This window comes from Pseudorasbora parva, chromosome 12 (assembly GCF_024679245.1).
Source record: "Pseudorasbora parva isolate DD20220531a chromosome 12, ASM2467924v1, whole genome shotgun sequence".
NCBI classification, from domain to species: Eukaryota; Metazoa; Chordata; class Actinopteri; order Cypriniformes; family Gobionidae; genus Pseudorasbora; species Pseudorasbora parva.
In genome coordinates this window covers 44,185,433-44,209,881 of record NC_090183.1, presented here as the reverse complement: position 1 = coordinate 44,209,881, position 24,449 = coordinate 44,185,433, and the positions used below count along the sequence as shown (strand labels likewise).

Here is a 24,449-nt window from a genome sequence, read left to right as displayed (position 1 = left end):
TTAAGCAACATTTAACCCAACCACTGGGTTAAAACAACTCAACCACTGGGTTAAAACAACTCAATTGTTGGGTCGGTGCATTTTCAACCCAACTTGGGTTGTTTTTAACCCAGCATTTTTTAGAGTGTACAACATAGTTCATCACTAATACACTTTTTAAAATCAAAAGCTGTATCTTTTAAAATTAGGTTGACTAAAAATGAACAATATTTTAACAAACTAACATTTTGAAGATTATAAATGCTCAAGTTAAAGGGGTCATGACATGAGGAATCAAATTTGCATTGATTTTTTGACATATGTGGAGACTTGTTTCCACCACAGAATAAAACATTATAATTCACAATTGTGAGTTTATATCTCAATTCTGAGAAAAAGGTTGCAATTATCTTTTAAAAAGTGTAATGGAGAGTTTGCAATGAAAGCAGCGACTGTATTGAATCTGACAACAGCTACATTACAGACTGTTCTGTGAGTAAAGGGTTTAATAATGCTTTATCTGTAAATTATAGTTTTATAAAGGTTTCGAAACACGTGTGCAATAGCGAGTGGGCATTAATACGGTTTCCTATGTAATGATGTTAGCCAATCATAACTGGAGCTATTTACTGACAAACAAGAGTACACTGTAAAAAAATTATATGTTCAATAAGTTATGACAACATACGTTTTTACATTGTTTTAACTCATCAATATAAGTTAAGAAATGTTAAACTTGTTTTTATTAGTTATACAAGATGTAACTAATTTTTTAAAGTCAGTTTAACATAATTTAAGTTGAAAGAACTTAAACATCCAAGTCGATTCTACTGCAAAAGGTAAAAATTTGCCCTTTTTTTTTTACAGTGTAGTATTGTGAAATATTACAATATAAAACAGTTTTTTTTATGGAAGCTTGTTTCCACCACAGAATAAAACAAAAAAGGTTTGTGAGAAAAAGACAGAATTGCAATATAAAGTCGGAAGAATTCAACTTTTTATATCTCACCATTCAGAGAAAAAAAGTCAGAATTGTGAAATGTAAACTTTTAAAATGTATTTTTCTTCTTCTGTGGCTTCCATGTTTTTTTTTTTACAGTATTTTGATTAAATAAACGCAGCCTTGGTGAGCAGAAGAGACTTCTTTAAAATATATTGCAAAAAAATATCCCCTTCAAAATATTTTAGACAGAGGGTCAGAATGAAGGTAAAAAATTATTTTCCCACACACACACATATATACGTGTGTGTTTGTGTGAGCGAGCAATGACAGAAGTGATCCTCAAGGAACATATTCAAATACTAATGTTGGAGACCTTATTGTAAAATGTAACCAGAATGTTATAAAAGAATCTTAAATGCACATTTATTCTGTTTTGTTTTAAAGGCAATCTTTTCATTTGTTCTTATGATTAACCTTTTAAATTAAATGCATCAGAAAATCCCATGATTTTAATGACTGTGTATCATATAAACTCTTAAGTTAATGGAGCGAGATTAATAGTTGTCATATCTTAAGGCGATGTTCCTAAACGTAAGGCTCATGGCTCCAGCTTCACCTGAGGAGGTATCTGATGGGCGGCACGTTCACACAGTCCTCGTCCTCTTCAAACGAGGGAACGATCTCCAACATCTGCTGGTGATCCGCAATCTCACGCTTGGTTGCAGAGCGTACCAAATCAGATATGCTACATAAATGAGAAGTTAATCAATTAATACAAATCCTTTTCTCTTCTTAGGCTAAATCAAAGAACCAGCAAATCATCAGTGTACGTCTTTACATAAGATACTGTAACATAAGAATATCTTCTGTGAATGAACGTATGAGAGTGTTTATTTATGTGAGGGTGTGGTATGGTCTGAAACTCAATTACAGAGCAACAGGAAGTCACTGTTATGCCTAACACTGGTTATGTTCAGCATGAATTAGCTAACTGTATATTTAACCATAAAAATAAAAAAATACAATATATAACATACAATAACAGTTTCAAATGTCACATGACCTCTTCTGCTTCATCCCTCACTTTAGAGATGAAAGTCGAGTGCACTGCATTGTGGTCTAGCAAACAGTGACGTGTGCTCTGGTTGTATACTCCACATTTGGTCAAATGTAGTCATGGATATAAAATATAAATGCACAATCTGCACTGCTGGTCAAACGTTTTTTTTTTAAATCGGTATATTAGAATGATTTCTGAAGAATCATGTGACACTGAACACTGGAGTAATGATGCTGAATCACAGGATTAAATTACATTTTAAAATAGAAAACATGTTTTTACAGTATTTTTGATCAAACAAATGCAGTCTTGGTGAGCAAGTTTATAATGCTACAAAACTATTTTGTAACATACAAAATTAGGTTACACTATTTAAAGGTGTCATTGTTACAGTGTAATTATATATTTAAGTACCAAGTAATATTAATTCAATCCATGTATGTACTATAGGGTTATGGTTAGGATTAAGGTTTGGTTGAGGGTTTTATAACCATGTTATGTTTTATAAACTACCATTCAAAAATTGCTAATGTTAGAAAAAGCCCAGTCACTGCATGAAACTGATCAAAAGCGAGATACTATTTATAAATGTTACAAAAGATTTCAGTGACAAAGAAATGCTGTTCTTTATTTTCTTAAAGGGATAGTTCACTTTGAAATTAAATGTTGATATGTTTTAGCTCACCTCATGGGCATCCGAGATGTAGGAGTATTTGCTTCCCCAGTAGTTTCAATTTTGATCATTTTAGGTCAAACCGTTCTTGTCTGTGCCTCACATAATGCAGGTCTATGGTCACCACCTCAAAGAGCATACACAGAGAAGTCCAAATTAAACAATCCCCCATCGTAAGTACACACTGATGGCCTAAGACACGGAATGAGCGGTTTGTGTGAGAAAACGAACGGTATTTATATCGTTTTTACCTCTTGTACACCACTATGTCCGACTGATCCGAGGGCGCGCGTGCGTGTTTCCTGTTGTGACATTCGTGCGTTCTGGCTTTAGTCTGCGGCTCTGCACAAGCGCGGAAAGCGCCGAAAGTGGATCTCTCGCGCGTGTACGTCTCATTGTTTACACAGAAATTTGGGAAAATTTGGAAACGCGCACGCGCACCCTCGGATCAGTCGGACATAGTACTGTACAAGAGGTAAAAACGATATAAATACTGTTCGTTTTCTCACACACACCGCTCGTTTCGTGTCTTAGGCCATCAGTGTGTACTTATGATGGGGGATTGTTTCATTTGGACTTCTCTGTGTGTGCTCTTTGAGGTGGTGACCATAGACCTGCATTATGTGAGGCACAGACAAGAACGGTTTGACCTAAAATGATCAAAATTAAAACTACTGGGCAAACAAATACTCCTACATCTCGGATGCCCATGAGGTGAGCTAAAACATATCAACATTTAATTTCAAAGTGAACTATCCCTTTAAAAAAGAAACCAAGAAAGACTGGAGTAATGATGTTAAAAATTCAGCTTTGATCACAGGAATAAATTACATTTGAACATATATTACAATTTTTTTATTGTAATAAAATGTCACATTATTATTGTTTTAACAGTATTTTTGATTAAATAAATGCAGCATTAATGAGCATGAGACTTCTTTCAAAAATATTTAAACGTCTTAATCATTCTAGACTTTTGACCGGTAGTGCACACTTGCTTTTATATCAAGCCAAACATTTCAAAGAAATATAAATGAAGACATGTCACAACAGCACTTGACATAGGGTAATAAATGTCCCCTCTTAATTTATCCTCTGAGACTAATTTTGGTCCCAGCAGGACAAGACCCAGGAAGGACCTTGAGGTCTATCAACAGATTGATGTTAGGTGCACACGTGCAGGAAGAGGGGATGATGAAGGCTTCAAACGAGGCCTTCGGAAAAAAAAGCCATTAACCCAAAAATCAACACTAAGGGACCAAACTCTCAAAATCCTCCTGTCTACACAAACCTAATGATATACAGCTCTGGAAAATTGAGAAATCAATGTTAAGTGTATAGCTCTAGAATTTAGGTTAATATTATGCAGGTAAGCATTGAATATAGTGTGCAAAAGATACGGCATTAATGCTGTGCTGTAAGTACACACCTCAGCTTCAGGCGATCAGCATGATCTGAGAAATCGCTGTACAATACTGCAGGGCCATAATACAAGCCAGTGATGCTTAAATTATGCTTTTCCTGAAACGAGAAGACAAAATCAACTAATTAACATGTATGTGTGCTTTCATTTAAAATGTATGATTTTTGGAGCATTTGTAACTGTATAATTGATTGATTTCCTCTATAAATTACCAAAAAAAAAAGGATGTCAGTAAGTGCATTAAACTGATCGAAAGCAACAGACCATTTATAATGTTACAGAAGATTTGTTTCAAAAAAATGCTGTTCTTTATTTCATTAAAAAAAAAAAAATCCAGAAAAGCAGTTCTGATGCCAGACAAAAGGACAGAAGATTTTAACCTTGTGTAGAAAAAAGCTGGTGTGAGACCGAGTGTGAACGGTATCTGATGTCTCTAAGTGTGTGATGTTGACAGCGTGTGTGCTTTAACCTTAATGTGTTTCAGCAGTTCCTCCAAGGTCATTTCCTTTTGACCCTCACGCCGGCCCTGCACCAGGAAGTCGTCCCAGAGAGAGTACTGCTGCCCCGCAACCTGGCGAAAGACACGACACACCGGCTTAATAAACATTAACACACATTTACAGGGTACGCTAGCTCTCTACATCTAGTTCCTTAAGCTGACTGAGTATGCTTGCACTACACTGATGTGGCGTTAACAGCTGATATCGATCTTGTTAACCCTGCTGACACATTTGCAGCTCATGTCTTGGACTCAAATGATCCACTTCAGGTCAGAGGTCTTGCAGGACATGTGATACCAGAGATAGGATAAGCAGAAAAAAACAGAACAGAGAGAGAAAGAAAACAGTATTTTATATTTTGTCTGCTTTTATTGTATATTCAACACCTTTACGTACAAAGATCACAGACGGCCCCAGTTTATTGTTGTTCAACATTCACTGTTTATGATAAAACTAGGTTGCAGTGGCATTCATTTCTTAACTTACATCAGGAGTGCAAAATAATCGATCTGTAATAATGTTCACATATTCATTCACGTCTGTTCCAGTTTATTTGTTTACTAGACGTCCGTTAGTCCAAATGTGTGCATATTAGGAGAAATATTGATTTATTCTAGCATGTTTGAAAAATATTTCGTCACACAGAATACCATTTCTATTCATTTCCCACTAAAATGATGCAACCTGAAGAGCTGAAAGAGCATTCAGAGCCTGCTCTGTCACCGCTGTTCCCGATTTGCGCCAGTTATGACTCTCAGCGTTCATTCGACATGCTCATGCTCGAGCTCTGTGAAAACAAACCTAAAGAAACATTTATACACGTGAAACAAGAAATCTAATAAACAAGTACCATAGTATATTTGTATAAGAGTACCATAGTATATTTGTGTGCGATTTCCATCTGATTTAGGGTGTTTTATTATCAATAATGGATGTTTACATTATAAATGCTAAGCAGGTATAGCAATTAGCTGCATATAAAATGCTAAATATAGCAATTATATGACTAAAATCCAAATTAGATTGTGATTGGAAGTTAATACAAACACTCAATTGTTGTTCAAAATGAGTTGAGTAAAAGCGTAATAGTAAGCTTTTAAATTGTGTTATGTAGCTTGATGTTAGTTGTAGCTCTAATGCACTGGTCGTGCCAGGAGCTAATCTACTGCATAAACTAATTTGTTAAAGAATTCACATAAGGTCTCAAGAATATGCTTATTTTTGTTTTCTAGAATGACTTAATAGGTGGATTATCGTTGAATGAAAGTGGTGTTGATGGGCAAGCCATAATGGCAGAATTAAGGCTAATAATGGCTGAATACAAACGAAAGGATAATGAAGAATAGAAATGTGAATGGAGCAGTTAAACTAGTCAGACATTAGATAATAGCCTAAGTAGGTGTTTACAGGGCAATGACATATTTTATTAACATCTTATCAGCTTTCTCTAAAAACTCTCATGAAATAGTCTAAGGAAATGCTTCATAGAATTCATATTATTAGAGATATCCTCCTCAGCTTTGAAATGAAGCATGAGCACAATTGTGGTTTCACAATAATTGTGGTTATAAATTGTCATACCACCTCCAAATAATATATATTTTTTTTAAAGTAAAAAATTATGTTCTTAATACTTTAGTTGTTTTATGTTTGATCTTATATATATCTACATGTTAATAACAGTCTAAAGTAAATATTGAGTCTTGAACCGTTAACTCAAGTGCTGTCCTTCTAAATATATGTTGGTAATGTGTCTATTCAGAATAACTTATGAGCAGCAGGCTTTTTTATTTTGGGTATGCCATTTATGCCCCACTTGCCAAAATAAGGGGTGTACAGTAAGGGGTTAACACTGAAGGTTTGAATGTGTTTGGTCTTTCTTCACTGAAAAGCTGTACATGCTTGCCTATAAAAAAAAGCTGCATCCTACATGAACTGACTTGCTTAAAAGGACTTTACAAATACTAATCCTGAGGTAGAGTTCATACATTACAGTCAATTCGGTTTCCATTTGCACAACAATGAACTCAGCTATAATTGTACAAATGAACAGAGAACATACTACAAACAACCCTGCTTATAAATGATGCATGATAAATTCAAAAACAACTTTCATCAGTGCAAAAAGTCTGCCTGAGGTGTAGTGCGTGGAAATGTAAGGAGACAAGATTTTATGACTGCCTTGGAAAGAGGAAGCTTAGTCCTGCCCAATAAAATACATCCATGTCTTGACTTGATCTTGCTGACACCATCTCAAATATAAGGCATGTCCAAGTATGTATATAACCTTCACCTAAAAATACACCGCTCGTGTCATCAAGTAGCACTATATACAGTTCCCAAAGCCTGGCCTGAAATTCTTCCAGGAGCAAAAGCAATTGTGTCTAAATCTCCATTAATTCAACAATTGAGTAATGCAAATATCTTCTGGGTTAGTTCATTTGACCACAGACCTGAGACACAACACAAGTTTGCTGTAGACATGCTAATCACCTCCACTGGATTTGAATGTGTGTGTGAATTGATAGTTGATATAATGTATAATTTATGCACTAAGTCTTTGTTGTCAGGACAGATCCCGCTGTCCAAAAGTGACAGGGGTAGAGTTCCCTCTACAGTCCTGTAAATAGCAAGGCTTGCATATGCTTTCAACCACAGTAATGTCAAAAACCAATCAATTTGTCATGCTGTGGCAACACCGACCACACTGCAAGGCATTCTTTGGATGCATCTACTCCACCCAATCTGCAGTCACTATCACTTTTAGAGGTTTAAAGTTAGACTCTTCCCTCACACTGCATGTTCTGAAGACTGGGTTCGCATGGTTCGTGACTAATGTGGTTAATATCAAGGACACCATATACGATACATATACAATCTCAGGAAAAGATGAAACTTCATTGTAAGCGAAGGCTACTTAACTAATTTAACTAAAGTATGGGTCAGTCTAGCCACACATGAGAGGGTATGATGACTGGGTTTACCACTCCGTGGGAGGGTTAAATATAAGCACGTAATGTGGAAACCCTTTAGTCTCTGGGAAAAAGGCAAATCCTATTTGAAGACTTCTAAGCTTCTAGAAAGAGTCCTCAAATCCAAGCATTTTTGCCATGAGCCTTAATAATCCCATCATTTGATTGTATCTGTGTTGCGGCACCACACGTCTTAATGCTCTGACTTTAAGAAATGTATATTATTACTCAGCAAGGATGCTTTCAATTGATCAAAAGGGACAGTAAAGATATAATGTTACAAAACATTTCTATTTTTTTGTACTGTTTTTAATACTCTTTAGATGTCTAAAGAGGTGGAGCTGGATGCCATTTTACTCTGCAGTGATACCACTCGATCCAGTGCAAATGTGTTTACCAGCCAAAGCAAACTTTTCCTGCAAGTTTGCTGTTGTTATATATCAGAAATCACTGATTGCAGATCAAGCATTAGAATTAACACGGTTACTCATGTTGTGGCATTACTGTCGAGTCCACATTGTAAAAGTCTGTTTGCAAAGCCTGCGCAGAAACTGCGACTGATTTCCCAAAGAATCCACAGTGAAACGTAGCGAACACAAATAAATAATGCTCAACTGAGACATTCACATTGATGAGAATAAATAAGCTCATTCCTAGCATTAGGATCCTTTGGAAGGTGATGTTATTTTAGTGCAGTGATCCTGTATCGCTCTTCTCTCCTCGTCATCTCACTAACACCCCAGTGGGCGGAGCTTAAGTCACAATGATTTAGGCGCGGATCTTTGTCTGCAGAGGCGGTCTGTCACCGATCTATGACGTCATAAATTTGTCCTAATTTTTTCCGCTTTAAGTTTATCTGGGCCTCAACTTTCACACCATTCCTCAAAAAGACTCAACATTTTCAAGTATTCTTTCAGCCCATGCTTTTATCCAAAACAACATATATACCTTGTGTTCTACAAAAAAACCTGTTGTATTTTTTAATACTCTGGCCATTTCTTTTAACATAATGAAAGAGTGAAGACTCCAAAATCAAATCCAAAATTCTAATATGGTTAGCTTTAGTAAGTTTTAAGCTAGCATTTGAGCTTTCATATTAGCAAAATAGAATGATGTAAACATTGTTTGTATGTAAATAAAAGACTAAATTAAATTTGTTCATCATATAAAGTGAACATGTCTCTTCAGAAGACTTAAAGCACTCTATGGATTAATTTAACAATCTCTATGATCGGTTTGAAGCGAGTTTTGTGTGAACAGACTTTTATTGGAGGGACAGAAATATTTCAGATTTTTCGAAGATAACAAATCACGACATGAGGCGGAGTAATTGATGATATAATGTTCATTTTTGGTAAGACATTGATCTATGTGAAATAACTTTTAAACAATATGATTGTAAACTAGACATATTCTAGCAGTTCTTTAGAGTTTTCGAAGAAATCCCTTTTATTTTTGAAATGCAGTATATCTTTGACAGAGCACTGTTCTGTTGCTATAGTCCATGGAGGATGAAACTATGAAGTCCTGAGCCAAACGTGAGGTCATCCCTCTCTGAATGGAGCACTGCCAACATTCTCATCTGTTCTTCATAAACTGTATCACAGGCTGCATTGTAAACTGGGGTTTTCTGCCCTTCAACATGTGTCTCTGCAGTGCCCATGCCAGAGAGAAACATTTGAGGGAAAACACAACTGTTAAGCAACATGTCTTAAGGATTGTTTGCTGAATGCACTTACTATATTATCCAAAACAGAGACTTCAAAGGGGTTGTGAACTGAGAACATTTCTTTGAGCTTTTGACAATAGGTCATCATACTACATAAGAATACAATGCAAGTTTCAGAACTGAAAACTTCTGTGTTAGTCCAGAAACAGCTGTTATTGTAACCAAGCCCAGAGAACGACTCTTTGTTCAGAAGATCAACGCCTACTTCACAACTTTGGGTCCGCCCACTGGCGTGTTAGTGAGATGACGAGGAGAGAAGAGCTATAAAGGATCACCTTCCAAAGGATCCTAATGCTAGGAATGAGCTTATTTATTCTCATCAATGTGAATGTCTCAGTTGAGCATTATTTATTTGTGTTTGCTACATTTCACTGTGGATTCTTTGGGAAATCAGTCGCAGTTTCAGCAGAAAACAGACTTTCACGAAATGGATTCAACAGTAATGCCACAACATGAGTAACCGTGTTAATTCTAATGCCTGATCTGAGACCAGTGATTTCTGATATGTAATGATTCGTGTACAGTCAGATGTTCTTTGTCTGTGTGTCAGTAAATCAAACCAGTGACTAAAAACAACTTCACATTGTTTCTCACAGAATGAAAATAAACTGTGATTAAATCATAGACAGCGATCAAAGAACACTTCCTTTATAATTGTCAAAACCCCCAATTTAACCCCCAATTATAACTTCTCATAAAATCTCATATTTACATTGTGTTTGCACTGTTAGTTATGATGAAAGCTTTCATGAGAGCAGAAATCGAGTTACAAGATCACAGCGTTCATGAGCTCAACATGTCTGTGATCGGCTAAAACGATCATCACTGCAACCTTTCATGCCACAATCTAAATATAATGCTATAGATCTATAGAATAGAATGCTAGCAGCCAATCACAACAGTGGGCGTCTAGTCTGAAGTCTCACAGCAGCCAATCACAACAGTGGGCGTCTAGTCTGAAGTCTCACAGCAGCCAATCACAACAGTGGGCGTCTAGTCTGAAGTCTCACAGCAGCCAATCACAACAGTGGGCGTCTAGTCTGAAGTCTCACAGCAGCCAATCACAACAGTGGGCGTCTAGTCTGAAGTCTCACAGCAGCCAATCACAACAGTGGGCGTCTAGTCTGAAGTCTCACCGCAGCCAATCACAGCAGTGGGCGTTTACACTTAAGTCAGTAGACACGCCCCTTTAAACAAAGCGTTCAAATTAGAGACTAAAATCAGAGTAGGAAAAATGCCTTTTATCTCTAAATTATGATAATTTATTATGACAAAAAATGATAAATGCACCCCAGGAACAATCACCCTTTTGAAATCACAACTTTAGAAAATGTGACTCCTGCAAATGCAAAATAATAAAGGGAGTACATACAAAATATCTTGCATTTAGTGATGGGCAAACCACTAGGAGCTGATAGCAACTGCTCAATGTGGCCTGCAACACAATGGTCGATTCTCAGAGACAGGAAACCTGACGCAAAGGTGCAGAATGATAAGTCGCCCCTTCCTGTGGAATAAAAATGGAACGGCCTCTAAAGGTTTTTGGGTAGAAAGAATCATCGCCAAAACTATAACAATGGACTCATTCTCATAACCTATACAGCTGTTTTTAGAGTTCATTTTAATCTCTAGACACTCAGGAGGTTTTCAATAACATAAGAAAAATGTAGAATAGAAACATGGGTTGTTGTTTGGGGAACTAAAATCTTTGCAATGATAGTTTATTACCGTGTTATCAAATGCTTTAGATAAACCCAACTTTAAATAGCCTTGCATGCCAGTCAGACAGACCCTTTTAAAGTTCTTGGCCAGAATAAGATGACAAATTAAACTCATGATAGTCTGGCTGTGCGAGACTAGTGTCTGTTCATTTTTATGAGTAGATAAGTCTACAATCATCTTTCCAAATGTGCTAATGGTTTTCTGTAGGATGTTTGGGAAAGTACAATTTGTCTTATGACAGTCTTTGAAATTCCAAACGTTGATGTGTTGAATCACCCAAAAAAGTCCAGTATAAGCAGGCTGAAAGGCGTAACTCAGGAAACACATGGCCCTCCGGCCCCAAACAAACAGATGAACAATCCATTTCCTCTGGTTCGGGTTAACTCTGTTGCTACAGTATGAAAATGATCAGCTGATTTGCCCATGCCACTTCTTTAACGTCATGACAGGGGATTCTAGAGGTGAAATGGGTCCTCTGACGCAACTGCTATCTCCTGCAGTCGATATGTGGCCTGAGGGGCAAAGCCAGCTGATCCACAAAGCTCAGCCAAAACACTGCCGATAAACACATTATGGGCACTAGAGATTGGGACTTGGCTGGGAACTTTATATTGTTAACTTTTCAAGTTAATTTTGAAAATAATATTATGCATGGTCTAGGGCATTTTTTCCCAACCAATGAGCAGTTGTCAGATGTGCCATGAAAAATTATAATATTCCCCAAAAATAAATGCTTCAAATAAGAATATATCATTGCTGTCGGGCCGAAACCTCGTATCTATATTTTCGTAATTTATGTTTTATAAAATTAATGCTATTGGTCATCCTTTACATCTATATGTTGATTTAGCAAATATTTAAGCAAAAAAAAACAGGAACAAAGTTGGCTGATTAAGTGGTGGAAATAACAGATGATGGACACAGCACGTTAACAAAACAGACATTTACAGTAACACACACACACACACACAACAAGAGTAGCATGCAAACTCAAAACACACCGGTGACATGTCAGTTTAAATAGGTGTGTGTGTTTTGATATTTAGATAAATATAAAGAGTTTGCATCTTCCCTTGAACACACTTGTCGATTAGATCTATTTAATTACTTTAGTTTCTTTATTTATTTATTACAAATTTAAGCATTTAGACTGATATAATAGCCTATATCAGTTTAAATACTTCAACTAGCTTTTATATTATAGGGTGTTATAATTATATTATATTGTAAGCCTAATAACGAATTGATCTCACAAGAGGATTGTTTACAGAGCCTTGCCATTACAAAGTAAAAAACAAAAACATATATAGAAAATATTAGAAATTCATAAGCAATCAACAAACATTTAGTTTTGATGGTTGTCGCCATTAAAAATCTCAGTATAACTGCTTATTTTTTCATATATTATTATAAAGAATAAGTGTTTTGGTGGAGATTTTTAATAGCTTTTCTTGGTAAAGAAGATTTGTAAAGTTAACAGCATTGCTTTAAAATAAATCTCTAAAATGTGCTTAATTTGACTATATATTTAATATATCACTAAGTTACATCAAAGGTTAAATAAAATAGAAATGGCACATTAAACTGCATGATGAAACCACTTTTTGTGTGTGTGTTTACGTACACTGTGCAGGTCCGGTGGAAACAATTTTTTTGCTCAAGTGACCAAAATGTCCGCCCAATAGAGGAGAGTTTTGCAACAAGAAATTAGAGGGAACACTGCTTCCAGTGACAGACAGAATATATGTCATTCGCTGGTCAAAAACATCATAATTCTATTTGAGCTTGATTTTCATGAAATGTTCATATTATAATAATATATGCAAGTATCTGAATATAGCTATAAAAAGCCACAATGAAACATAGTTAATACAGACGGAAACCTTGTATTTAATTAAACACTAAGCGGAGAAAACGAATGCTTATATTCAGGAGCATTTTAATACACTACCATTCAAATGTTTTGAGTATTAGTTTATGTTGTATTGCATTCACATTTATAATACACATCAATGCATGGTCTAGGGCATTTTTTCCCAACCCATGAGCAGTTGTCAGATGTGCCATGAAAAATTATAAAATGTCAAAAAACAAGTAAAAATAAATGCTACAAATAAGAATATATCATTGCTGTCGGGCCGAAACCTCTATATTTTCGTAATTTATGTTTTATAAAATTAATGCTATTGGTCATCCTTTACATCTGTATGTTGATTTAGCAAAAAAAAGTTGGCTGATTAAGTGTTGGAAATAACAGATGATGGACAAAGCATGTTAACAAAACAGACATTTACAGTAACACACACACACCACAAGAGTAGCGTGCATATTTAAAACACACCGGTAACATGTCAGTTTAAATAGATGTGTGTGGTTTGATGTTTAGATAAATATAAGAGAGTTTGCATCTTCCCTTGAACACACTTGGCGATTCGATCTATTTAATTACTTTATTTTTTTTAATTTATTTTTTTACTAATTTAAACGGATATAATAGCCTTTATCAGTTTAAACACTTCAATTATTTTTTATATTATATTATAGGCTGTTATATTATATTGTAAGCCCAATAAAGAATTTATCTCACAAGGGGATTGTTTACAGAGCCTTGCCATTACAAATATATATATATATATATATAAGGTTTGATGGTTTTATGCTGTCTTAAAATCTCAGTATAACTGCTTAATTTTTCATTTATTATTATAAAGAATTTAAGTGTTTTGGTGGAGATTTGTAATAGTTTTTCTTGGTAAAAAGAAGATTTGTACAGTTAACAGCATTATATAAAAAATATCTAAAATGTGCTTAATTTGACTATATATTTACTATATCACTTAGTTACATCATGGGTAAATAAAATAGAAATGGCACATTAAAGTTAAAAGTTACAACTGCATGATGAAACCACTTTTTGTGGGTGTGTTTATGTATGCTGTACAGCTCTGGTGTAAAGTTGGTGTAAAAAATGTTTTTGCTCAACATCATTTTTTTTGTAAATGGATTTTTATAAACTAATACAATACATTAACAACTCATACAGACTCAAAACTTTTGAATGGTAGTGTATGTTGTATTGCATTCACATTTATAATAAACATCAATGAGAAGAGGGTATAATCCTACAGTAAAGCAATGCGTTACTGTACGTTTAAGCATTCATTTAGGTACCTTTTGCTGTTTTCACTCAACTCTCATCAACAAAAACAAGACTGATTGCTTTAGTAGCTTGAGAAAAAAAGTTGAAAGTGTGTCTGTCGTTAGGAAATAATTATTGATCCGTCTTACAGAAGCCCCCCGGGGGAGAACAACTGAGGGACAGATGGCCGTCACCGAAACTCTTCTGAAGGAGCTTTCGTGATGTTTGAACACAAGAAACAACAAAATGTCAGAGTGATGTGTTTAACACACACACAATGGCCCACAAAAATATTTGGACACTTAAGTCACACTTAAAAATGCATGAACGTCATTGCATTAGACCAAAGAAATGTGCATTTATGTTAAAGAAAGATGGCACAAGAAGGGAAGCATCCACAATTTGCAAGCATAAAAACATTCATACATCCAAAGACTTAAACACTAGCTGACTGAAAGACATTGAGCAAAAATGATGGGGGAAAATGTAGGTAGTTGTAGCAAAAGCTTGAAAGACATATAAAGACATTTTTTTTTAACCTGTGACTTAAATCTGCGGACAAAAATTAGCTTTGAGCTAAATCTGGTACAATACATGGAATGGAAACATTTATGTTAAAAATTATACATGGTCCTTTTTATAAATAAATAAAGTAAGTAAGTTACTAAATGTTCATATACTTTTTAGGTCACTGCATAAAGCAAAATCAGAAACCACAGCCTTCCAGATTGAATTTACTTCATCCCTTTCTGCCTATAATCTCCGTAAACTCATGCATATCCCCTGCTTGAACAGAGTCGGGGTAACAAAGGCTGAGGGGTGACAGCATGGCAGGCAGTCTCCAGAGGGTTTGACACTTACACTCCAACTATAGCCCTTCTTACAAAAGAGCCATTGACGTGTTAACAGAAGTCTGGCTCATTGTCCTGCCAATGAAGCGCTCCCAACCTGACTGACGGCTCGTGCCAGAAGGAGTCAGTCAATAGAGTTTACTTCCTACAAATGGTGCATTTTATGTGAGTGTCCCTTTGACTGACTGACTGACTCTCTCACACACACACACACACACACACACACTGCTAAAAGGGTATAATTCTCCCTGGTGTAATCACTGGTCCCATAAATTCAGAAGCCTAATTACTATTGTCACACAAGTGCACGACAACTCGCTTTGAGCTCAGAGTGTTTTTACAGTTTTTCCTTCTTCAACTCACCAGTGCAATAAACACATCTGAATAGCCCACTGATTGCAATCAATAATTGTTTCTGTGTTCATCAATATCATTGATTGGCTTCGATTAGCCAGACCAGGGGTCATATGTGCCATCATGTTATGTAATGTGACACAATTGCATTAGACTGGACACACATGGGCACACCAAGCTGTTCATTTGGGATCACAGATGTATCATTAAATAGTGTTAATCTTACAAACGTATACTATGGTAACAAACGGTAATATCAGGTTTAGGGATGTTAATTTATATAAATTCCCATGATCGATCGTTGTTTAAATTAACGATAAAATAATCAATTAATCGTTAGCCTTAATACTGCAAAATGGATCTACAGCAGTGGCTTATAGCCAACAGCATGATAGGGTGTGGGTAGTAGACAAATAACCAGTAAAAAATGCTTTTTTTTTTGGTAAAACAAAAAATGTGTATTGCCATGTAGTGTGAAGTCTGATGTTTGAGAAAAATATAAAAGGGCTTTTATAGTAGTAGCAAAAAAGTTAAATATTTGAACAATTCTGAGAGAAAATCTTACCATGTGCTTCACAGTAACCTGGGCTTGAATGGGGTCCTTCAACTAATTAAAGTTGTCCAGGGAACTGCCTGATTTAAACTCAGTATATGGTGTCACACCGGAGGACATGGTTTTCAGCGACAAACTGTATTAAGTTCCTACACTTTGAATGAAAAATAGACACTTGTAAAATGATGGTATTTTATTAACCTTTTTATGCTTTTCTTTTCATTTATAAAAGTTGTAATTTATTGACCCATGCTTGAGACAGCCTAGGACAGCTTTGAGATTTGGCTCAAAAAATTTAAAATCTAATGACAAAGTTTTTAAATGAACAGATCCATGTAAGACAAAAAAATGTTTACCCATTTACTGCATTTTAAATTATGATAATACTCATTTTTATCTTGTGTGACAGTGAAAATGCCATGTCACATCAACAGCCTGTGTGCAAATGAATGCTGCTCAAAACGCAACGCTTCTCACCAAACTAATGAGGATTTAGATTTGAGTCTAAATAAAGGGCTAGTAGTAGGATTGTTAAATGAGTGATTGATTGATAATTTATGACTTATTTAATAATCAAATATAATGATTAATAAAACACATTAATGGTAAATGGACTGCATTTATATAGCGCTTTCAACAGACCCTATGGCCATCCAAAGCGCTTTACATGTTGCCTCACATTCACCCATCCATACACTCATTCATACACCGACATTACCAACGCATAAACACCGGCTAACAGAAGATGATCCCGACACGCTTTACTACAGTAATAATTCTTAACCAAACGCATCCCATATGAGATTAATCATACAGTACTGTGTAAAAATCTTAGGCACGTTAGTATTTCCACCCCCAAAAAATGTTTTTAAGCCAGTTATTTATGTATTTTGCGTGAGTGTGTCAGTAGGTAATATCAGTTTATATTTTCAAACATTTATTTTGCCCTTAATATCCATTCCAGTGAGATTTGTGCAGAAGGAGTCTGACAACAGCTGATCCACACGGAGATCTAATCTCACCATCTTCGAGTCTGTCTGGGATTATATGAAGAAACTGAGACAAAATCCACAAGAACTGCCACAACATCTCCGAGACACTTGAAGAAACCCTCCGGCAAAGCTCCAGTACCGGGAACAGTTTTAGACACGTGTGTAAAAATGCTGTAAAGTCAGAATGCTTTAAAAAATGTAATAAATAGATTTTGTTTGTCAATGAACTCAATGAACAATGAGTGTTAATAACTAAATCAAATCAGTGTTTGGCGTGAGCACCCTTTGTGTTTTAAACAGCTTTAGTCCTGGTCCACTTGCTCAGTTTTTTAGGGAGCTTTGCAGGAGGGTTACTTCAAGTGTCTCGGAGATGTTGTGGCAGTTCTTGTGGATTTTGTCTCAGTTTCTTCAGTTTCTTCCTGTAATCTCAGACGGACTCAATGATTTGTGATATCAGATCTCCATGTGGATCAGCTGTTGTCAGACTCCTTCTGCATACACAAATCTCACTGGAATCATGGATTATTACAATTAATGGCAAAATAAATGTTTGAAAATGTAAACTGATATTACCTACTGACACTTTTACAAAATATAGAAATAACTGGCTTCATTTTTTTGGTTGGGTGCCAACGTGCCTAAGACTTTTGCACAGTACTGTATATACACAAAATCAACACAATATTACAACTTACATTTGCACAAAACACACGCTGTCTTATGCACTGTAAAAAATTATTTAGAAAAAAAGTTACCTGGTTGCCTTAAAATTTTGAGTTCATTGAAATTAAAATTTTGAGTTAATACAATGAACATTTTTTGAGATTCGACAACCTTTATTAAAATATTATTAAAATATGTTGTAAGCATATTGGGTAATTGTGTGTTTTATTTCTGATGACGCAGTGAAACATGCCAAATAGTGCTATTTTCATGGTTTATCAAATTTTTTATGTGGTTCAGATACAAAAATATTTTGAGTTTCTATTCATTGAACAAATTTCCTTCATTGTATCAACTCAAATTTTTAAGTTCAATAAACTCAACATTTTAAGGCAACCAGATTACTTACTTTTTTAAGTTAAACCAACAAAAACCAACATTTTTTTTTTACAGTGTAGTCACAAAGGTGCAATTCTAGCCTTTTAAAATGGTCCCAAACATAACTTAACATGCTCGCTTCACTTCCTTGTGTCTGCTTTACATGTTTCGCGGTTAAGCAGCACGTATGTGCAAATGCACAAAAACCTGCCAAATTGACGATCGTTTTGTTTTATTGATTAAATTATGATTTTGGGGCTAAAGTCAGAGTTAATAGTGAATATGTGTTACTCGTGTTACCATATAACCATATAAACTCTATCATATAAAGTACAAAACTTTTTATTTAACTTTTATCATCTCCACTTTTAGTCACAAAGCGCAGTGAGAAAAGAACTGCAAGCAAAGGGAAAAAAAAAATCCTGGTGCATTGCATACCTACGTAATTGCACAGAGGCCATAATTACACAAAAAATGGTGCTAATGTTTGCCCTCAGCTGATATGGCAGAGTGAAAGCTGAGGATGGAGAGGAGAGCAGACAAACAGACAGGAAATGAAGCCGTGAGTCTGGAGGTGTCTGGATTCATGTAGACACTTTTCTGCAGCTTGACGTTCTCATGCCTAAGGCCAATAGAATGACGTTACAATGGTTTGTATATCAAGATTAAACAATTCAAATCCAGCTGCATTTTTGTTTTAGGAAGATTTTTGCAGGGCAGATGCTCACATTTAGAGTCCCATAAATGTAATACAGTAGTCAAAATACAATCGCGATCAAAACATTTGTTTGTTTACATGAATTCATGACCTATGTAAGTGACACAGATATTTTGTGATGTATTAAAACTAGGAAGATGAGTAATGGCCCACAGTTAAATTCTGTTCCCCTCTCTCACAAGTTACAGTTCTGCTTTCCACGATGTTGACGTTTTGTTTACGAGGAGACTGCGCACAGAGACTGCTAAATAACACTTCCCACACTCGAAAAAACTACCCACGGTGAAAATGGACAAACCCAGAAATTGGGTTGTTTGAATGGGTCCATTCAAAGGGTTCAAACAACTGGGTTTGTCCATTTTTAACCCAGCATTTTTTACAGGGCATGTACCGAAATGAACCTGATGTGATCTTTCCAGCTGTACTGTGCCTAATGCATGGGTCGAGAACTAGGAATGAACAGCAGACGAAGCAACACATGCGCAAATCCATTTGTGAGAGATGGCAGCTGCCTTGAATACATATTTATGCCAGTTGGCAGTCAGTAAAACACATGGAGCGCTCAACTGAAACATGGGAAACCTGGGATTCATATTCAAATAAAACTAGATGAATAAAGTTTAACTAAAAACTTTGAAAGTTGGCTTCAGAAAGCCAGACCAGAAAGTTTGAAAACGTACTTTAAAGTTTAACCCTTGTGTTTTAATCTTGTTTTTTATCAGATGGCGCCATTTTCTCAGGTTTGGCCTTTAAATCAAATACTCACTTTATTCCTGTTTTCTGTTCATGCATATTATAAATGATGCAGCTGTAACTGTCTGGGTGTGTTAGTATGGATGTCAGACTGTGGAGTGTATGTACGTAATAAAAAAAAATTGTGTGTGCGCGTTTTTTTTTAAATCGACTGAGAAAAACACCCAGTGTGTCCCAGTGGAGACATATGGCATGTAACAGGGAAAATTTGGCACTGCCCCTGAGAGCAATTTTTGTGATTTATGGCTTACAGCTTTTTTTGGCTTTGATTTTCTAACAGTTTTAGAGTTCAACATGTTTCATAAAATATATATATTTTATATAAAATATTGTTAATAAATAATTTTTCATAAGCTTAAACTTTTTAAACATAAAAAAATGGATCTTCTTAAAATGAGACCAAACTTAAGTCTGTGCTCCCAATATATTATATATATATATATACTTTTTTAAATTTATTTTTTATTATTATTATTATTTTTTTAATTTATTTATTTCTTTTCTTTTCTTATAGATTTTGACATGGACATTTTGTCATGTGGACATATGATTAACTTTTTTTAATTGATGCACAAGGGTTAAAGTTTAAATGTTTTGAAGGCAATGATGTCTATCAAAAGAACAGATGTTATTAGCACAAATTAACATGTTTGCTTCTTGGCATGTTTTAACATTTCGTTAACATGATTTAACATGTTGCTAAAATTATTTAATGTGTTGCTAGCATGTTTTAACATTTTGCTAGCTTGTTTTACCAAAATGCTTACATGTTTTAATTATTTACTTATTTTGACATTTTGTTAGCATTATTAAGCATTTTCTAGCTTTATTTATCATGTTTGCTAACATGTTTTAACATTAATTAACAAGCTAGCTGCTAGGCTTTGTAGGGATAGATACAGAGTGGATGAAGCTCAAATACTCTATTAGAGTTACTTTATTAAAGCTTTTACCCCCACAAAGTATGTTTTTAAAAAAATATATTTTTATCTTAATTTTTAGGAGACATCGGATTAGTTTGAAATGATATATCAACCCAAATCTGAACATTTTGAAGGTCTGAGCCGAGTCTAGTGATTGTAGAGTTAAAGAAGAAGTAGTTTAAATAGTAGATCAATGGCTTTCTCAAGCCAACTTAACATAAATCATCCAAAGCATTCCAAAGGATTATATTATCACTAAAGATGCTGTTTATTTTCCTCTCATAAAGCATTATCACTGAATTCTACTGATAGCACAAAGATCACACCGCCCTACAACAAAACCGACTTGAATCTGTTGCTTAAAAAAACCTAAACAACAGGTTGTGGACACACCTCCTATTTAATTTCTGTGCATTACGCAGAAAATGTTATTCCAAAGAAAAAAATTATATTATCAATAAAGTGTAGCATATATTGCTTGGGATTATGCATTTATTTAATGAACAATAAAATATATAGTCCAGAGTATTCCAAAAATGTCCAGTTATCTGATGACATTACAGTGAATTTGCACGGCAAGGAAACACTCTTCATTTCCTCAGCTGATTATTTTTTGAGATAAAGTCTTTTTATTTATGGACAGGGCATGCATCTACGTGTGACTGTGCCAAATTTGCTCCAAGACACCACTGCCAGTGCTTACGGGTCTCAAATGCATTACCAATAATCACTAGTGACCAATTACTGATTCATTCACTTTTGAAAGCATAATTAGACAAATGCCACAAAAAGTCAGAAATATAGTACTGAGGGTCTGATGAGGTCAGATTTATCCCCTTGGATGTCTTTTTGCATGGCATACGGCCTAGCTAGAGTAACAGAGCACTCAGTATCTTGAGATATTTGCCATGTGGGATGAATGTAAAAGTGTTTTACCACAGAATCTGTTATTATGGAGCATGCCAAGCCAATTGAAGATGGTATGCTCCAAACCATCCAAGAAACCAATAAACCGCTCACAGAATTTTTTGAAAACATGTTGCAGCAAGTGTTGGTAGATTCCCATTTCACAAAGACGGAAAGACTCGTGAAGAAGTGACATGTCGAATGAAACAGGACGTTTCTGATTGGTTGGTGGATGAAATTATGGCTCTCTTCAAATCATTGATTAGCATATTCTGTTTTGATAATCTATAAATAGCCTGTGTGGTAACTTGTTTTTATGACGTTATTGCATTTGTGTTACATACTGTATTGCAATCATAGACTGTAAAAAATTGATGTAGTGTCCGTGACGTAACCTATAGGTTCCCGAAAAGCATTTTTGAAGCCTAAAACATGGCCGTTGCCATCTTGGCAGCACGTCACTGTGCGTCACTCCTGGATAACTGAAAATAGGCAAAGAGGCGGGAAGTGGGTGGAGCTGATGTGCTTGGTTGCTGAAATCACGTCCACAGAGCTTAACCATAGCTGGCAATCCACCTGTCACTCAAGTGACCACGCCCTTAATAAGGCACACTTAATATAATTTAATCACTTTTTGTACCAGGATGTAAATATTTTTTTCTGCTGTAAATTTGGCCATTTTGAACATAGGATCCTAAAGGGAGTCAGATCTGTATCTTCTCTGTCTCTAATGGCCAGTAGATGAATTGAAGTTTAAGTCACCTCTGTGTTGGTTTCAAGAGAGACTGTGGGAGGTTGCCGCTTGATTGCAATAAATATGAAAAGATGGATGCGACAGCTTGAGCAGACTCTCAAATGTGCTCGACTACAACAACAGAGGGTATGCATTGATGTCACTTTACCGCCGGAACAGAGTTGCAAAAAGAGCCTAATGCATGACAGCAGTTCATAGGGGAAACTGAAAAAACAACGATTATCAGCTTAAATTTAAGGTTGGATTCAGTATAAGTGTGCCTTGCAACTTACCAAACATCAATTGATCCATGGATACTGCAGCCAGGAATTATATTTCCTGACATTTATATGAGCTTGACTTCCACGCCGGGGAAATGCATAGATCAAGTTTGCCTGTGAATGCTGTATACAAATACAAAATAGATCTAATTCTGTGTGATCACTTACAGTGCATCTGGAAAGTATTCACAGCGCGTAAATCAGTTGATTTGACATGATTTGGAAAAAGGCACACACCTGTCTATATAAGGTCCCACAGTGCATGTCAGAGCACAAACCAAGCCATGAAGTCCAAGGAATTGTCTGTAGACCTCCGAGACAGGATTGTATCGAGGCACAGATCTGGGGAAGGATACAGAATTTCTGCAGCATTGAAGGTCCCAATGAGCACAGTGGCCTCCATCATCCATAAATGTAGAAGTTTGGAACCACCAGGACTCTTCCTAGAGCAGGCTATCCGGCCAATCTGAGCGATCGGGGGAGAAGGGCCTTATTCAGGGAGTGACCAAGAACCCGATGGTCACTCTGACAGAGCTCCAGTAAATTTTATATATATATATATATATATATATATATATATATATATATATATATATATATATATATATATTTCACCTGAAGGGCCTCAATGGCAAGCGTCATGTCTGCAGGAAACCAGGCACCACTCATCACCTGGCCAATACCATCCCTACAGTGAAGCATGGTGGTGGCAGCATAATGCTGTGGGGATGTTTTCAGAGGCAGTAAATGGGAGACTAGCCAGGATTGAGGAAAAGATAAAAGCAGCAATGTACCGATGCATCCTTGATGAAAACTGACCGTCGCCCTCAGACTGGGGTGACGGTTGATCTTCCAACTGGACAACAACCCTAATCACACAGCAAAGATAACAAAGGAATGGTTACAAGACAACTCTGTGAATGTCCTTGAGTGGCCCAACCAGAGCCCAGACTTGAACCCGATTGAACATCTCTGGAGAGATCTGAAAATCACTGTGCTCCCCATCCAACCTGATGGAGCTTGAGATGTCCTGAAAAGAAGATTGGGATAAACTGCACAAAAATAGGTGTGCCAAGCTTTTAGCATCATTACTCAAAAAGACCTAAGGCGGTAAATGGTGCCAAAGGTGCTTTAACAGAGTATTGAGCAAAGGCTGTGAATCCTTAATTTGCAAAAATTAATTTGAAATGATTATTGATGATATTATTATTGTTTTGTTCTGTTTTTTATCTTGAAAGGAGCTGGTGAAAGAAGTGTGATATTGACCAAAGTTTTTTTGTTTTCACAGACTAGCCCTGCCAATTAAGCACACTGTGGCTTTTACGGCCGAGCTTGGATTCCTGAGGGATATGTTTGCATGGAAAACATCTTAATTGAATAAGTGTTTTCATGTGTCTGTTCTTTTTACGGGCACATTCCTCTATGTTCATCCAATGGTGTCGTATGTTGATGTACACCATAGACACAAACACAAATTTAACAGGTTGTTTACTTTCCCCTCATAAGATATCACCAAATTGTACTGTCAGACTGAATACTCGATTTTGATTGGCTGGAAGGTGTGCAATAAAACCGTTTATACAACAACACTTTCTGGTTCTCAAATCTGATTGGCTGAGAGCCTTTTCCAGCCGTGCAATATTTTAATGATAATGGCACCATAACCTTTTCACCGTTTGTATCATTCTGCTTGCGGTGACTGTCATGGCGGTCGAGCAAATCCACCATAAGTTTTAGAAACACTGCTACATATGTCTCAGCATCGAGGGGGTTACATCGCTATGTTTAAGTAATTAAACACATGCAGCTTCATTGTTATTAAAAAGAGAGATCTCGGATCTCTAAAACATTTAAAATGCACAAGGATTGTGCATTCATTTCATGATCAATTTAATGATGACTATAAGATGACGATAAGTATTCTCTCAGCTTCTTCCATCAGGTACACACATGGTTTTTAAGTTTAAGATTAGCTAATAGAAACCAGAAAATTTCCCATCTAATTTAAAGACTGATTCCAGAACCGCTGCAACACATGGAGGGAGAATTATGGGAAAGCTCGTCTTTCCTCTACTCAACACTGCGGGTAATGAAAATAACACGGCCTGTGGTCTGATTGATCCCAACTACCAGCTGAAAATCACTGCTGGGAGAAAGAGTTCAGAGCCCCAGAACTCAAATACTATTGAAATCACTAGTGATGG

General features: G+C 35.9%; 1 protein-coding gene across 1 annotated transcript in view; it reads right to left on the bottom strand.

Moving 5' to 3' along the window:
- Window positions 1-1,320: 1,320 nt before the first annotated feature.
- Window positions 1,321-24,449, bottom strand: part of uba7 (ubiquitin-like modifier activating enzyme 7) — a 58,932-nt gene continuing 35,803 nt past the window's right edge. Inside the window, exons 23-25 of the mRNA XM_067460443.1 lie at window positions 4,548-4,649; window positions 4,085-4,176; window positions 1,321-1,667 (exon numbers count right to left, since the gene is read on the bottom strand). Of these exons, the coding sequence (XP_067316544.1) occupies window positions 1,535-1,667; window positions 4,085-4,176; window positions 4,548-4,649 (327 nt within the window). The 3' untranslated portion in view covers window positions 1,321-1,534. The remainder of the gene's footprint in view (window positions 1,668-4,084; window positions 4,177-4,547; window positions 4,650-24,449) is intronic.